Source organism: Balaenoptera physalus (genome assembly GCF_965194825.1).
Source record: "Balaenoptera physalus genome assembly, chromosome: 6".
NCBI classification, from domain to species: domain Eukaryota; kingdom Metazoa; phylum Chordata; class Mammalia; order Artiodactyla; family Balaenopteridae; genus Balaenoptera; species Balaenoptera physalus.
The window spans coordinates 66345628-66362276 of NC_138885.1; the positions used below are offsets into that span (position 1 = coordinate 66345628).

A 16649-nucleotide genomic window follows, 5' to 3' on the forward strand; every position below is an offset into this window, starting at 1 on the left:
AGCATTTGAGATACATGCATTTGACCTAAGAGTCTGCTAAATAAAGTGAAAGTAATACTAAGCACAAGAGCCCTGGATTCTAGTCTTACCAAGTTACCAGTAAGTCCCCCAACATCTCCAGATTACAGAACTGTTAAGCTATAAATTTAATACCTGCTTACTCTCTCCCAGTTTCACAAAGGGATTGTGAATGGAAAAACAAATGCAGTAGTATTTAATCGCAGCCAACATTTATTGAGCACACGTGTGCTAGGCACTGTGTTCAACAGTTGTCTAATTCAATTCTTTCAACAGAACCATGAGGTAGTTATTAATATTATCCCTATTTTATGGATTAGGAAAGTGAGGCTTAGGTTAAGTCACTTGCCTGTGTTCATCCTGAAAGTGGTGGACTCAGGATTTGGTCCAGGTCTTTCTGACTCTGGATCCTGTGTTCTGTTCTGTGGTCTACCACCTATCCCAGGCCAAAAAGGCTTCAAAATGGTCTCTTGGCTTTGTTCTTGGAGCACTACTGAGGAAAGATGTCATGGAAATCTGATTTTTAAATAATTATTGCAGAGTAGTCTCATCTCATTAAGTTATTACTGTATAGACCTGGATGAAGTACAAATGTACTGTAGAAAAAAATTATATCAACACACTAGCCAGGATCACAAACAAAACTTAATAACTAAAAATGAGTCACAGTATATATTTTATATAGTGACCTCACATATATCACCTCTTTGAACCTCAGAATAACTCTATGAACTGAGTAGGACGAATGTTATTATCCACAGTCTACAGATGGAGAAATTGAGCTTAGTAGATGGCGAGTGTCTTCTTTAACATCACACAGTAGTATATGTGGCTGAACCAGGAACTGAGCCCAAGTCGGCTTACTGCAAATCCAATTTCATTCATTTTTTTCATGGATAATAATCTTTCCTCTCTAATAGATTGCCTAAACTTCTTCCTCTCTGGTGGATTTACTGAATAAGCAGTGGAGTCCAAAGAAATATGGATAATCTATCTGTCCCTGATTCATAAAGAATTAATTTTTATAAGGAAAAATAATACATCCACATAGCATCTGCTCAAAAAACATTTGCATTTTCTATCTGACATATATGTCTTATACACAAAGGCAGGTTGCTATACTATCTGCTTCTATCCAAATTTGTTTGTTTTTCTCAACTTACTGCTTAGGTGTTTTAAAGGAAAATATTTATAGTTGTACCTTTTAAAAGGTTTAATGGTACACTTCTCTCGTGCCCTTATAGTAAACACTTTTGCTGGGAGAATTTCTGGCATATTTGGTTTCTAAACATGAAAAACCTCAAATCACACTGTCCCCAAAACACTTAGCCCTCAGAGGCCCTGAATCACAGAACCCTTACTCCATGTCCTGATGGGGATCACTTCATTTCTCCCAAATATTCATGAAGCTTTCACCCTTAACTGCAGTTGTAAACTGTATTCATTTCTAACTTCACGAAGAAGGGAAGAATCCCCGTGTGCACAGGCTTTGCTATCAGAACTAGAAAATGCCTAATTGTATCTGATGAGCTTAAGATGCCCTTTTCTGGGTTAAAGGTAAGGTGAGGGGTGGTGGTGTGGCAGGGAAGTGAGCAGACAGAGCTGGGCGGGACACGTTAAATGGCAAGTCACCAGGCTCCTGGAATGACTCAAGCACTTAACTGCTAACTCTTAGGAAGCAAGGGTCCTGGGAGGTGAAAAGAGAAAGAAACAAACATGTTGTGCTGGTTTTTTAGACAAGGGGGTGGAAAACCACACCAAACTTTCCTTTAAGGGAGGGTGGATGAGGTGAGATCTCAAGATCTGAAGAGTGTTGGGAAATGATCCACGCTTGAGAAATGACTTGAAAGCAGGAGAATCAGGTGGGTTGAGGTGAAGTGTTGCCACCAAAATAAAGCATTCCACCCCCAAGAAAAAAATAATAAAGCGTTTCCTTTATTTTGACGCTTGATCAGGTCTTACTTAGATATTTATAACGTTGACTTTTCTGGGTATTTTCCCCATGCACCAGGGAATACGTCTACTAGGCGACAGTTCTCGAAGAACTGGGTCTTTCACCTGCCTAGGTTACCACTGGCCATGCCAGTGTGCCTGCTTGGTGCCTGGACGAATCCCTCATTTTATCCATGTTCCAATAACTGAGTTGCTCTGTCTCTGACCTTGATAAATTCCTTGATAAAACTGTATTTACCAGCAGCTTCCAATATCACCTGAGTCCTCCCATCCTTTAATGTATAAAATGCCTCTCCCTCCATCCCCATTTATTATCTTGTCTGTAACTAAGGCATTGCTGCCGGAATGCATCCCCTGCAGAAACTAGGCCTTTCCACAGCAGGAGCCAACAAATCCACATCAATGTGGCACCACGCAGATTTGTAAAGAAGCAGGGATGCCTAATACCTCTCCCTGTGACATCTGGAGAAGGACGAGTAAAGACCAGGTACATACACCGGCTGCCACTCAGAGCAGCCGGAGAGTCAATTCACTTCCCCAGCCTCGCACGTCCTCTGTGAAGGTGCGTTGGGAGTTCCCTCCTCCTGCTCGGGGCACAGTGTTCCCTTGACTCTTGAAAGCCAAATTGCCTTCAGTCCTTGGGACCCTTTCATTACTGTTGGAACAGGCTGGGGGCTGATCTGCAGGATCTCTTCTCCAGGTTTTTCTCTGTCCGCCCCACAAAGACCAAAGCATGAGAGGTACTTAATGCCACTGTTTGCCACGACGAGCTCGCTTTTGTTCAGTGATCGCGGTAGGGAAGGCTCCATGTTAGATGTGGTGTCGGGCGCTCTTCCAGGGGGTGGGGTACATCGAGAGGAGAGAGCTTTCATCTGTTTCCAGAGCGGAGAGGTGTGTCTCTTCTGAGAAACTAGATGGCACAGCGGCTCTGAGCGGGCGGCTGCGGCTTGACTGGGCTTGTTCTGTCACTGCGGCCACAAAGTCCACTGGGATGGGGGAGGGGCTCCCATTTGATTCTGTGGACGCAGGCTGGCCACACCGACTTTCACTCCATCTGGCCTCCTCTCTGGGACCTCCCTCAACTTTCAACCCTAAGAGCATGTCCATGGAAACACCTCGTGGCACACCTCTCCCGAACGCTTTTGCTGCTTTGTTAACTGTGAATATGCTCATTTTCTAAAGCAAGTCTCTTCACACCTTGCAGTCCTGACTTCTCTCACCTTGTTAAAACATGTGCTGTAAACAGGACCAAAAAGTTAGTTGCTACCTGGGTGGATCGCCCAGGGACAGTGGCCTGCCCTGTGATGACACTGACCACTGTAGACCACAGGCTTGTTGTTTTTTGTGTTTTTTTTTTTCCTTTTTTCCCTTTTATTCGGGGTGTTATTTAGGACTCGGAGACTAAACTGTTTCTAGGCTTTGTTCCTTTCTGTTTCAAATGGCTGTCATGGGTTTCTCCAGGGCATCCAGCAAGCGCCGTGGAAGCCTGTATTTCTTCGTTTTGGTTCTTGAGGAATGGAGGTCCAGGGGTAGAATAAGTTCCACGTGGGTCTCTGAAGGTTGGCCATGCACACTCGCACCCCTGTGAAGGCAGTGGGGGCCGTGCTTCCGGCCAGGCCTTGCTTTATCAGAGGCACGAGGGGGGCAGGCAGGGTGAGGCCACTACCGTCTTCCCACTAGTTGCCGAACGAAGGAGGCGCTCCCAGAACAGAGCCCTTCCCGGGAAGTCCCTCCTGGGAGAGCTGCCACTCCTTTCCGTCCTCTGTGTCTGGCAGGAGGGCCCAGGCCTCTGCTTCCTTCTCAGGCTCCTTCTGGACATTTGTCTTAGGGAGCAGGTCTCGAGCTGTAGCCTGGCAGCAAACCCTGGGGCAGGCTGCTGCTCGGTGCGTAGAGTGGGAGAGGGGCCCAGCGGCCCCTGTCCTGAGTGGAGCAGTATTTTGATGAGCCCTGGGACCCTCTCCTGCCCTTGTCTTATCAGCAGTGCTGTCTCCCTCCTGTGATGGTCTCTTCTGTGAGTCCAGAGCTGTGTCTGCCTCCAGACACATCTCAGCCGTTCTATCCCTATCTGCTTCCCGTCACCCAAGAATTCCTGAAGCTCTCAGGTCCACTGATAGTGCTATGTTATGGTTTGTCGTGGTGACATTACTTATTTTCAGTGCTGTTTTGGATTTTTAAATATCTTTCCTATCAGAGCTTTAGCATGGCAGACAAAATTCTGACCATAAAAAGGGTCCTACCCACCAGGTGCTGCTTGGTCTTTCATGGTCATCTCCGTCCAGGCCCCCACTGATCTTGACTTAGACTGAATAACTTCAGCTGGTCTAAAATGGTAACTTCTTAAAACTGGGTGAATAAATTTATAATCCTACAGAAAAATCTGTCTTTTCTATCTTTGAATGAGATTTGGAGTAACAGGTGAGGTCCAACATTTTCATCCTGTCTCCTCCCTCCATTAATAATTAACTACTTACCATGACACTTAGGTGTGCTGTACCTAAAGTGAGTTGTGTCATGGGCACCTTGTCCTAATGGACCTTCAGTGGGAAGGATAACAGAGCATAAGCCCCTATTTCCTTCAGGCCGCAGAACGAGGACTGGTCCTTAGTACTGCTGCCATCTCCCTTGGGCAGACCTTGACTTCAGCATGAATCGTGAGAACTTGTGCATGCATCGTGAGAACTTGTGCATGCATCGTGAGAACTTGTGCATGCATTGTGAGAACTTGTGCATGCATCGTGAGAACTTGTGCATGCATTCATCTGATGAGATGTATTGAACACCCTCCCCCTTAATAATGCCATCCTGCATGTGTGCCATACTTCCAATGTATGAATGCTTTGTGTATATTAACTCGTTTAATCTTTACAACAATCCGGTTTATTATCCCTATTTTTACAGATGTAGGAAGAAGGCATTAGACCAATTGGGCACCTAGGAAGTTCCTGTTTTAGATCTCAAATCCTGTTTCTGTTTTTAGCTTAGTACCCTTTGCACTACCAGATGCTGCTTCTCTTGAGAAGAGCAGTATAAAATCACGGATTTTGAAGCAAATAACATCCTTCACAGTATGTTGTAATTGCCACAGCAGTTGGATCATGTGCCATGGAAGAATACATTTTGGAGAACCAGATTTACCTAGGCGAGAGGACATCTGAGCTGGGCTTGAAGCAGGAAAAAAAAAAATCCCAGGCAAAGAGAGGAGCACGTGAAGAGTCTTGGAGGCATGAAAGAGCATCGCGTGTCTGAGGACCAGGGAGTTGTCTGGTTATCCCTGGAGCGAAGAACATAGATAGCCATGAGGGAAGGTGTGAAGAGAGGAAAGAGAGATGAGTCTAGGAAAGTCAGTTGAGACCTGCTTTAAAAGAGCCTTGTGTGATGATGAGGGAGAACTTCTGGACAGATTGAGCTTGTGGCGCTTGTGGGTTGTCTGGGAACTGATGGCCAGGAAGCTGTTGGAGCTCAAGAGAGAAATCTGTTTGGAGATAAAGATTTAGGTCTCGGCATCGTATAGATGAAAGTTGGGGACTTTTCCCAAGGAGAGGAGGTAGAACGAAGTGAGAACAGAGCTGAAGGCAGAGCCTGAGGGCACAGCACAATTCAAGAGGTGAACAAAAAAAACAACAGCTCATAAAGGACACTGAGAAGAAATGTCTGGAAGACCAGGAAGAGATCGAGGAGGGCAGTGGCCTGGGGGAGGAGAGCTTCAGGCAGTGCTCAGTAATGTGGGGCAGTGGGAAGTTGAGTGGGTTTCGAAAATAGCTTGAATGTTGCCATCTTTACCTCTCTTCTCCCACACTTTGGTGCAGGTCCTAAGACTAAGCAGCTCAAAGGGCAGCCTTGACCCACTCTGTCAAATTTTCAGTATGCTGCATTGAGGGTCTGACAGATTTCATCATCATCTGTTTTAACTCTTGGATGAGATTCAGTGATCTTTAATATAATGGGATTTATAGATCCTAAAGGCAGCATTTATTTTTTTAAGCTGTAAAACTTGATCAGTGTGGATTTCATGTTGATATTATGTGAAAACTCTTCCTAGACTCATAGATATCTGCTCCCCAAATTCCAACTCTGAATCTGTCAAGATTTTAGAGCTAAATTCTAACCCTTTCTTTTCCCAGCTGAGTTTTTCTTCTCCCTCCATAACAGCCCGCTCCGTGGAGGTGAGAATGAGACTTGGCGACCCTTTTCTCCTTTAGCCAAGCTTCTAGGAGGGCCCATGCTATTTGCGGCTGATGTCAAGTACCAGGAACAGCAGGGCAGCTTCTTGTGCTGAGGAGCCATAATCCTATTACGCCCACCTTGAGCTTCACATTAGCTGCCTCTGTAGTAGTAGATGGACTGAGGTGACTCAATTGACTTTTAAATCTCCAAGGGTCCTAGTTTCAAAATCCCCATGTCTAAGTCAAGTAGTAGATTAGGCCCCTTGCTAAGAAGGCCTGGCTCCTTCAGAGTCCCTGGGGCCATAGCTTTTCCTCCGGTGGGTCCCCTACTTTCTGCATTCCACTAGATTGGGGCACAGAGTATCCTTAAGTGGTGATCCTCGGCAGGAGGTGAACCTGGCTGGCATCTCCCTGGGTCGTGGATTTAGTACAGGCAGGCATTAGGAAATATACCCTCTGTTGTTTCTATAAGAGAAGGATATCATATTCTTTTGTTTGTGTTAAAGCTGTCCTTGAGAAGGTAATGCCCAAGGGATGCAAAGAGTTTTCTTCCTCCAGTGAGCTCCCATTCGATCTGGAATATAGTTGCAAAATTATCTAACTCAACTCTTTTAGAATATTTACAGTTCAGTTTCGATAGCTCCAAGTACTTATCTAATAATTGACTAAGTTCTAGATGTAATTTGCTGAACCGAGTGTCATACTTAATTTGTAAGTTTGTTTTTCTCGTGCAAGGGTTTAAGTTTTGAATATCACTTTGCTGGATTTTTTTTTTCGCTCACTCAAATAAATATGCAGATACCTTCCCATTCGCTACTTCCTTTAGCTCTCACATCACTCTCAGAAAGATATTGTGCCCAGTTTACAGAGGAAACTGAGCCTCTGATGTCACACAGCTGGTGAACGGTTGCACCACGGTTAAAACCTGATCTTCAGACCCTAAACCCTGTGCTCTGCTCAGCACACCAACACTCCCTGAATTTATTTGATCAAGGAACACTCTTTAAAATACAGTGTAATGATGGAACACCATCGATGGCTCATTGAGGTTTAAATGTTTAATATACAGTAACATTAAATAATACCACAAGTTATTGAAATTTTAGGACAAAATGCATAAGACAGATGATGATTATGTAATAGGTAACACTCATGACTATAGCAGTTAGCTGAGCGTGAACGTCACCTGCCCATCAATGTGGAGATTGACTTCCTAGCGCTCTCAGAATTAATAACACATTTGTTTGTTTTTTAGTTTCAAAAACATATTAATCAGGGTTTCTTATACTGGAGAGAGCAATAGAAAATCCAAATTACTGACCAGTCATGCCTTTTACTATTGATGTATAATTAAACTCTATTAGTGATTCCAGAATTATTATAGACATGAAAGATGATCAGCAATCCACTCAGTCCTCCCATGCCAAAGTGTCTATAATACCCACAAGCCCCATCCTTAAAGGCAGACTCTTAGATACTAGTTTTATAATAAATTATAGGGAAAAAACTGTACATAGGATACTGATTAACATCTCATGGAACAGTAGTCCTCCATAGAACAGAGTTTGGGAAATGTGGGTGTATTCTTCCCTTCTTTCCCTCGTTTACTAATCCCACACACGACTATTTGCCTTCTGCCCATCTCATGCCCTCACTTCCTCAGGGATAGGTGAGAAAATGTTGTCTATATGCATCCTTTATCTGAGTCCTGTGGTGGAAGCATATTACATAACCCAAAACAATAGTGACAACAGCATTATTATTCTTTTAGGCTAAGATATCAGGATCCCAAGAAATTTGGATTGATCATCAAGTTGATTGAACCAACAGTTCCTAGTGATGCTAAAAGATAAGTTTGTTGTTACTGATCAAGGTAGTGATGAAAAGCAATTTTGTAGAACAATCATCTACGAAGTAAGAGGTTAGTTAGCCAACTACAGTGTGAACAGAGATGTTCTTCCCTCTGAGATGGAAAGGAAGGGGATTATGTGCCCTTCTGATTTCTTCCATGTCCTTCCATCAAGGAACATGTCCATGTCAAAAATCCCTTTAGGAATGATCATAGCATAATCTCTCCCTCTGCCAATGTTTTTTTTAATCGGGATTTCCCCTAAGAATTCCCTGAACATGTTACTGACCCCCGAAGTCACCTCTGTATTTCAAGCCCTTAGCAATGACTTTTATCTCATTATTTCCTTGTTACTTTTTTTTTTTGTAGACCTGGCCAGAGGACCGTGGATGACCTAGAAATTATCTATGAAGAACTCCTTCACATTAAAGCCTTATCCCATCTTTCTACCACGGTAAGTTGTCTCTTAGCTGAGGCGGCGGGGAGGGGCGCACAGTTTGAGTTAAATGCACTGTTAGGCCTGAAGGAGAGTATTGGAGAGTGTGGGCGAGGGGCAGGAATGCCTGAACTCTCCCTCACAAACGGCCCCTCCTGTTTCTCATGAGATGCTAAGGAAGCTACGCCCATGTGCAATCACCAAAAAAGGATCAAGTATCACTACGTTATTAGTAGCTGCCCTAAACACCAAGGCGGCATGATGTGAGTAGAATTGGAACATATGCTTCAAACTTCCTGAGTCTTGGAACCCGCATACCTAGACAAGAGAGCCAGGCCTTAAGAGGGGTATTCAGCCCCTTCCATGACATATAGAGCCATGTGCGGAAGCGGGGCTGTCGGGGGGAGAAATCAAGACGACCAGCCCTGGCCCAAGGGGCCAGCTCCACCCAGGTTTGCTGCCAAATTGAGAAAGGAAGCATAAGGTGCAAGAGAGCATTAGTTCAGATCTTTTAGGGCACAAGGGCAGTACCTGCTAGTGAAAAATGGCCCAACAGCCGTATCTGAGTCTGAACTTTTACGTGACTAGGGTATTTAGAAGAACAGTGGACAGAAACGTCTCCTGCCATAGGAGGGACAGAGAAACACAATTTCCAGGCAACACAAGTCTCCTATATGCTAATAATTCAATAATAATAATGATAATAAAAGAAGCTGTTTCAGCATCCACAGATCACAGGTTTTATGCTGGGCTCCTCAGCAATGTCTATCTGCTTAATCTGTCCTTCATTCCCAGCTCACTAGGCGATATTATGCTGTGGCAGTGCCTGTAGTCCCTGCTCTGGGGCGGGGGGGCGGGTAGAGTTCAGGTCTCCACTGAGAGCAGTGAGGCATTCACCACAACCCCAAGCAGAAGGGTTCCAGATCCTTCCCCCTTCAACCCAGACAGGACTGCCTTCACATCCCTCCCACTCCCTGTACTACTGGGGATCCGGAAGCTTGCTCACCTACATGGAGTGTCCAGGGATCTGGTCCAGCCCAGGCGCCCCTCCCTCCCACCACCCTGCTGTCATCTTCACTCTCTCCACGGTGGGATAGGTCTAGTGCCTGGGGGCGTCACCCGAGGAGCTCCTGCATCTGTAGGGGCAACAGCCGAGGCTCCACGAGCTCATGCTGGAGACGGAAGCGAGGGAAGACCCCTTTTCCCTACCTGTTGTCCGGGTCCCCAGCATGCGCATGTTCTGACTTCCCCAGCCTTGGTGGAATTGGGAGGATTGTGGGTAGTGGAGACGAGGAGTCTTCTCCCTCAAATCCCAGATACCCAGGCACTGTGGAAGATCTCAGGTTATTTGGTTCTTAGGGAGAGAGACCATAATTTGGGACCATAGTTTGGAATTAAAAAAAAATAACTCACACATTTAAGCTTAATTATTCAACTTCAAGACATTGAGTTTTCTAACATGTTTGCAGTGATGCGTGATGTGTGGTGCAAAGAAGAGCCTCCAGGAGCAACAGTCATGATATTGTGGTTGCTCTCACCCTCTCGCCAAGATGAAAGATAGGCAAAGAAACTGCCTAGTTCATACATGTGAAACCAAGTTTAGACAGTCTCTAGGGAGATTGTCTTGTATGAATTAGCTCATAAAATAGCTTTTGTAAAAGCTTTAAGAGTCTGGTGGCACAAGACATGGATGCAACATAAATGTCCATCAACAGATAAATGGATAAAGAAGATGTGGTACATATATACAATGGAATACTACTCAGCCATAAAAAAGAATGAAATAATGCCATTTGTAGCAACATGGATGGACCTAGAGATTATCATACTAAGTGAAGTAAGTCAGACAAAGACAAATATCATATGATATCTCCTATATGTGGAACCTAAAAAAATTATACAAAGGAACTTATTTACAAGACAGAAATAGACTCACAGACGTAGAAAACAAACTTAGGGTTACCAAAGGAGAAGGAACGGAGGGATATATTAGAAATTTGATATTAACAGATACACACTACTATGTATAAAATAGATAAACAACAAAGTCCTAATGTATAGCACAGGGAACTATATTCAATATCTTGTAATAAACTAAAATGAAAAGAATCTGAAAAAAATATATGTATATATGCATAACTGAGTCACTTTGCTATACATTGTGAATCAACTACACTTCAATTTAAAAAAAAAAAAGAATCTAGTGGCCCATCTAGTGGAAGTGGTTCTAGACAGGAGGAGCAGCAAAGCAGAGTGGGAGGTGGCCACATGGAAGTCAGCACTGTTCAGAAAGAGAACGAGTCCCTCCCCAAGCCCCCCAAATCTGGCCTTTCCCCACATTCTCTCTCTTTTCCTTCTAGGTGAAACGGGAGTTAGCAGGTGTTCTCATTTTCGAGTCTCACGCCAAAGGGGGAACCGTGTGTAAGTGAAGACTGTAATCGTGCATGGTGCCTGGCTGGCCCCCTCCCGAGGATGTGCCATGGGAGCCTGACTGCAAATGCTCCCCTTTCCTGGGCCTGGGTCTGACTTGCCAGGATGTCATGTGGCACCATTTGTTTTTCTGGACCTGTGATTATTCCCAGCACGTATCCCTTACTCTGCAGCCCGCTGGGTTTTGGGTGCCAGCATGGGAGCCGTTGCCAGCCTGTGTCTCCACGTGCTCCCTCCCCTGCTGGCTCAAGGCAGTGTTTAAAGAGGGTGGGATGAAGTCAGTGCTCTTCAGGGGGGACCCCAGGCAAAACCTTTTCACAGTGACCTCACTTCAGTTTGTGGCTTGAGAAGAACTAATCTATCTCTTGAGAGGCTAATTAGAATGGCACACTCTCCTGCCTTCTTGTTCTTCCCTCATTTTCACTATCAGCTGCAAGCCCGAGAGAATTTCTTTGCCCCAAATATTTATGCAATACTAATATGTAGTATCTCTCCAGCATGCACATTGTAGTTTAGTTCTATGATCCTATTTGGGAGCAAGAAATTGAAATTTCATATTAATAAAAGTGAGCAAAATTATTTCAGCTGGCATTTCCCACTCATCCTACAAAAGCCTTCTTGAAAAACATGGTTAGTGGTATATTCAGATCAGGAAATGCCTTTCTCTAATCTCTCTTGGAGAATAGTAAGACACAACAGCATGCTACGTTTCTCAGGAGTTCTACAGTAAAGATAAATTTCACACCATTTAAACTGACACTTCCTAAACCCAGTGAAACATAGAAAACATTTATAATGGACACCTGTTAACTTTTCGAGAGACATTCTTTGGAAAATCTTGCTCTTTCTTCAGACTGAGCTGTGTTAGTCAAATAAGCAGAGACCATGAACTGTAAAAGCAAAAAGAATTAAAAATGATGTTTCCAATATTTTACTTTTAGTCATCAAAAGTGGTATTTCTAACATTGATATTTACTTTAGTAAGAATGTCTTCTCTTTACATTTTAAAGGTTCACTTTTAATATTTTTTTAATTTTTATGATCACTGATGACTTACAACTTTTCTTACTCTTTTCACTTACTCTTACTGATGGTTTTCATTTTATCATGAAATACTTAAATATTTCAAACAAAAAACCAGAGGTTGTTACAGACACCTTTTTAAAAAACATTTTTTATCAAATAGTAACCTTATGCCATATTTTTTCATATTTTCATTTTTTGTATTTTCTAAAAAATGAAATTCTAAATTTGAAGGCTCCTTGTTCCCTCCTTTATCTCATTCTTCTCTCCCCCTCCCCAAGATAACTCCTACCCTATATGATGTGATTATCATTCCAACCCTTTTTTTAAAAAATATGTAGATATGCATCCATCAGCACTATGTAGTGCTGATTTGCATGTTTTCAAACTTCACTTTACCATTCAGAATACTTTTTAAAACTGTGTTCTATAGCTTAATAAGTTTTGATGAATTGTGGGGGAAATGTATTGCTTTAAGGAATGGATAGCTGGTGAATTTGTATCTAGTGAATACGTATCTTTAGGGCACAGCAAGGAGTGCAGTATTTCTGTTCCTTTCACATTCTAAAGAAAAGGAAGTAATATTCCACCTGAATAAGTTCGTATTTGCCAGTAATTTTTTTCCCTTCTGAAATTAAATGCATAACTCTGGGGACTTAACAATGATGATTTGATAAGCTGTAATTTATACTGATGTGCTTCTACTCTTGTCATAAGTCTTTTCATCTTTTTGTATCTAGTGTTTAACCAGGGGGAAGAAGGCACCTCCTGGTACATTATTCTAAAAGGATCAGTGAATGTAGTCATTTATGGCAAGGTATATATATCTTTTTTTCTTTCTGAAACTTTATTATGCTCCGTATACTAGTGGCTCTAAGTATTAACAACGTAATGCTACAATTAAACTTACTACAACATCGTTACTCTATGCAGAAAAGACATTATAGCATCTCTAATCATAAATTATCTAAGTTATTATACTCAGAGTAGTGCTGAACTTTCTGGGGCTCCTGGATTATAATGTATACATTTAAGTTAGGCCCTAGCCCAGATTACTCAATGAAAGAGAAATGAAACATTATAATGTAATTATGTGATTCCACCCCCCTGCACTTGGCATCCCTGGGTACAGCCTGTTGATATATACAGTGTTTTAGGGGCGGGGGCAGGTGGGTGTTTGCTCCCTTTCAGGGATCACCTTCATCTGGATGTGTTGCTCTCTCCAGGGTGTGGTCTGCACGCTGCACGAAGGCGATGACTTTGGCAAGTTAGCGCTAGTGAATGATGCCCCGAGAGCTGCCTCCATCGTCTTGCGAGAAGATAACTGCCATTTCTTAAGAGTAGACAAGGAGGATTTTAACCGGATCCTGAGGGTGAGTCCAAGGTGAAGTGTGGCTGAGGGGTGTTCCATTTTCACTTTTGCCAGATAAGAAGAATGAGTGTAGTATTAACTGAGCAGCACCGTGATTAACGAATGCTCTAGGGCCAAAGGGCCTTGCTTACAAACCTAGCATGTTCAATGTGCTGGGGTGGGTTCTGGGGTCCAGAGGTGATATTCCAGTAAAGCTGCAAATGTGCCACGCTGTGCTGGACCAAATAACCCTGCACACACCTGAACTGGTCCATGAGCACTGAAGACAAATAGGGATGCCTTGGCAAAATGGCAAAGTCTGAGACATTTCTCTTTGCAATCCTAGGTTTCCCCTTTTGTGTCCTTCCCCACCTCCCTCTCCATGTCTTTCTCTATCCTAAACCTCCTGTCTCTTCCCAAATCTGAATCTTTCTCATATCCTCACGCTCCCTCTGGATTTATTAAGTGACTACATTTTAGTGGCAATTAATGTCCACCATGGTTACTCTAACCAAACATTTTCATTTCAAGTGCTTTTTGTCAAATTGATTCACACTAAAGGAATTTCAGACTCTGGCGAGTAGGTGAAGAATAGTTGAGGTGGTAGGAGGAGCCATGAGATTGCACTTAGAGATGGCTCTGCAGATGGGCCTAATGGAAGCTTGTTAAAGTATTTGTGAGAGTGGGTGATGGTTAGAATAGATGGTCCCTAGGTTCTCCCCACCATCCAGCTCCTGGTCCCTTGGGAGGGGCAACCCAGCTTTAGCTGGTGGAAGCCTGATTGTGGACCACTGGGCATGGTGATATTGTCCCAGCACTCCTGGCATTTCAGGTGGCCCATGGTCTATCCCACCTTACCCAGAGAGACTGTTGCCTCCAGGATCACTTTTTGCTCTTTTCCCTTCCCTGCTGGCTCACAGAGCCGACTCCCTTCTATGCCTTTCCCAGGCTAAGCATCCTTCTCTCTCCTACCCTAAAATCCTAAATGCACCTTCTGTGCTTTCTGGTATATTTGGCATTATTTAATGAAGATTTACAGTCTCGTTCCCATTCCTTATGTGTGGACACCTATTCCTACACAACCTTAAGCTTTTGCCTTTGGCAGCAAAATTTCTGACAACAAAGTTTGTCTTAGGAATGCGTTCTCTTGATGCAAAAAAAGTTAAGTTAAAGATTAAAGCGTTGACTAATATAGAAAAAACGCCACATGGAATTTGATTTGGTTTTTATCCAGTCTCTTAAAACAGGAACCAAATGAGGAGGAAACGTGCATTAAGTTTTTTTAATAAATTATTTTTTCATGACATTGAAATTTGAACTTTACTCTTTTGGAAGTTTACACACATGGAGTTTGTACTCAGCCACAATTATTCTTTGAAAGAATCAGATTAGGACCATTATCATGGATGTAATTTATAAAATTATTCAAAATAACTGAAAAGTGTTCTTAACACATTTCAAACTGATAATTTTTACAAGTCTTTTGATTAGAGGGAAAACATGCCACTCCTAAGAAAACTAAGTACCCTCAGAAGATAATCAGAATGAAAGAACTCTGCTGAAGCTGAGTGCTATTTGCCACATATATTTATAAAGAATAAGTGAATTGGCTCCTCCCTCTTTCCGCTGGACCACCCTCTCCCAAAGGTTTTAGCACACTCCTATCTCCTCAGCTGATTTTCTGCATCTCGGGTAACAGCAGAGTTTTAAAACCACGTGCCTCCAACCTCATCTGGTCCTTTCTCTGACCGTTCCAGCCCTTGACTTTGAAAATGACTTAATTTGTAGACGCAACAATTAGCATCACAAGCACCAAATGAGTTTCTGAAGCATCTGAAATTTTTTTCATTGTCTGAGAAAACGGCAGCATCTGTATGTGGTGTAATTTGTATTTGCAGGACGTTGAGGCGAATACAGTCAGACTTAAAGAACATGACCAAGATGTCTTGGTGCTGGAGAAGGTCCCAGCAGGGAACAGGGCTTCTAATCAAGGAAACTCACAGCCTCAGCAAAAGTAGGTTTGCATCCGACACTGCAATTGCCAGACTATGATTAACCTTTTCACATGGTATCGTCATCTCTACAATAGCACGTTCTCCTTTTTTGTGGAAGACGGCAGTGTGTGTGACTTTTTTTCTCTCTATTGACTAATCACACATCGTGTGCAGTATAATGTATCCGTTTCTGGCACTGCGTCGAGCTCGGTGCTGCCTAGAGTAATTCGGGGAAGAATATTCCCCCACTGTAAAAACACTCCCTCTGTATGTGTGCAACTGTAATAGCTTGTAGCAGAAGGCAATAGCTTTGGAGAGAACAATGGGAATAGGAGTGCCAGGCAGCTCAAGAGATACGTAGGCCCCTGGGTGTGGAGAACCTTTGGTATTTGAATTTCATACGTAGGATTTCTCAAGAAGTGTTTTCATCGTGCTGTCAGAATGAGCGTCTTTGATGGAAACCCACACTTCAAATATAACACAGTCTATTTTTTTTTTAATATTTATTTATTTAGGCTGCAACGGGTCTTAGTTGCGGCATGCGGGCTTCTTAGTTGCGGCATGCATGTGGGATCTAGTTCCCAGACCAGGGATCGAACCCAGGCCCCCTGCATTGGGAGCACAGAGTCTTACCCACTGGACCACCAGGGAAGTCCCAACACAGTCTATTGACTGTGGCCTGGAAACATTCATTTGGCCTCATCCATACTTATTCCTGCTGACGTCCGAAGGGTATTTGCTTCACATTTAACATCAGGTCACCCATTTAACTTGACTCTTTTTCTGTATGTCTATGTTCGGTTCTATCTTTTGCTGCAACTTCTTACATGAGACTTCTTTTAATCAAATGTATGAACATTTGAATGGTTAGGGAAATTAGGAAATGTAGCTCTAAGAAATATAAAAAATTACAGAATCTCATTTTTTAAGTAAACGTTAATTTTTAATCTTAGAGTAATAAAAACACCAATTCTGTAGGTAAAGAAATGTGGCCACAGACTATGTTGAAATGGAGTGCATCCCAAGTATTTTTCTTTTTTTGCCAAGTAAATGGGATGTTCCCATTAATCAACACACTCGCCATAAATGATGAGTTTTAATTGTTTAGACTGAAAGCCCAAGGCTCAGACGTTTCATCTGGATGAGTCCACATGTCTGCAAAGAAGGCAGGAAGAAATATAATGTTATTGAAGAGCCATAGTATATCTTGCATATTTTATCTAATCCTTATTACAACCCCTTTTAACAGATGATGGAAAAATTTAGGCTCCGAGCAGTGAGTTCCTTGCCCAGGATGACAACACTTTTAATGATAGAGCTTGCATTCAAGTCCAGCTTGACCAACTTCTGAGTCTATGCTCCTTTAGCCTCACAACTTACTCTAGCAAAATATGGTATATAGATACTCTCTCCTCAACACTATCTAGTAAAC

General features: G+C 42.9%; 1 protein-coding gene across 6 annotated transcripts in view; it reads left to right on the forward strand.

Annotated features, from left to right (window-relative positions):
* RAPGEF4 (Rap guanine nucleotide exchange factor 4) overlaps positions 1-16649 on the forward strand; it is a 310972-nt gene that overhangs the window by 235058 nt on the left and 59265 nt on the right. For all 6 annotated transcript variants that reach the window (XM_082465339.1, XM_082465337.1, XM_082465338.1 and 3 more), the window contains 5 exons: positions 8353-8437; positions 10780-10840; positions 12613-12689; positions 13099-13245; positions 15122-15237. In XM_082465339.1, coding sequence (XP_082321465.1) covers positions 8353-8437; positions 10780-10840; positions 12613-12689; positions 13099-13245; positions 15122-15237 — 486 coding nt within the window. The remainder of the gene's footprint in view (positions 1-8352; positions 8438-10779; positions 10841-12612; positions 12690-13098; positions 13246-15121; positions 15238-16649) is intronic.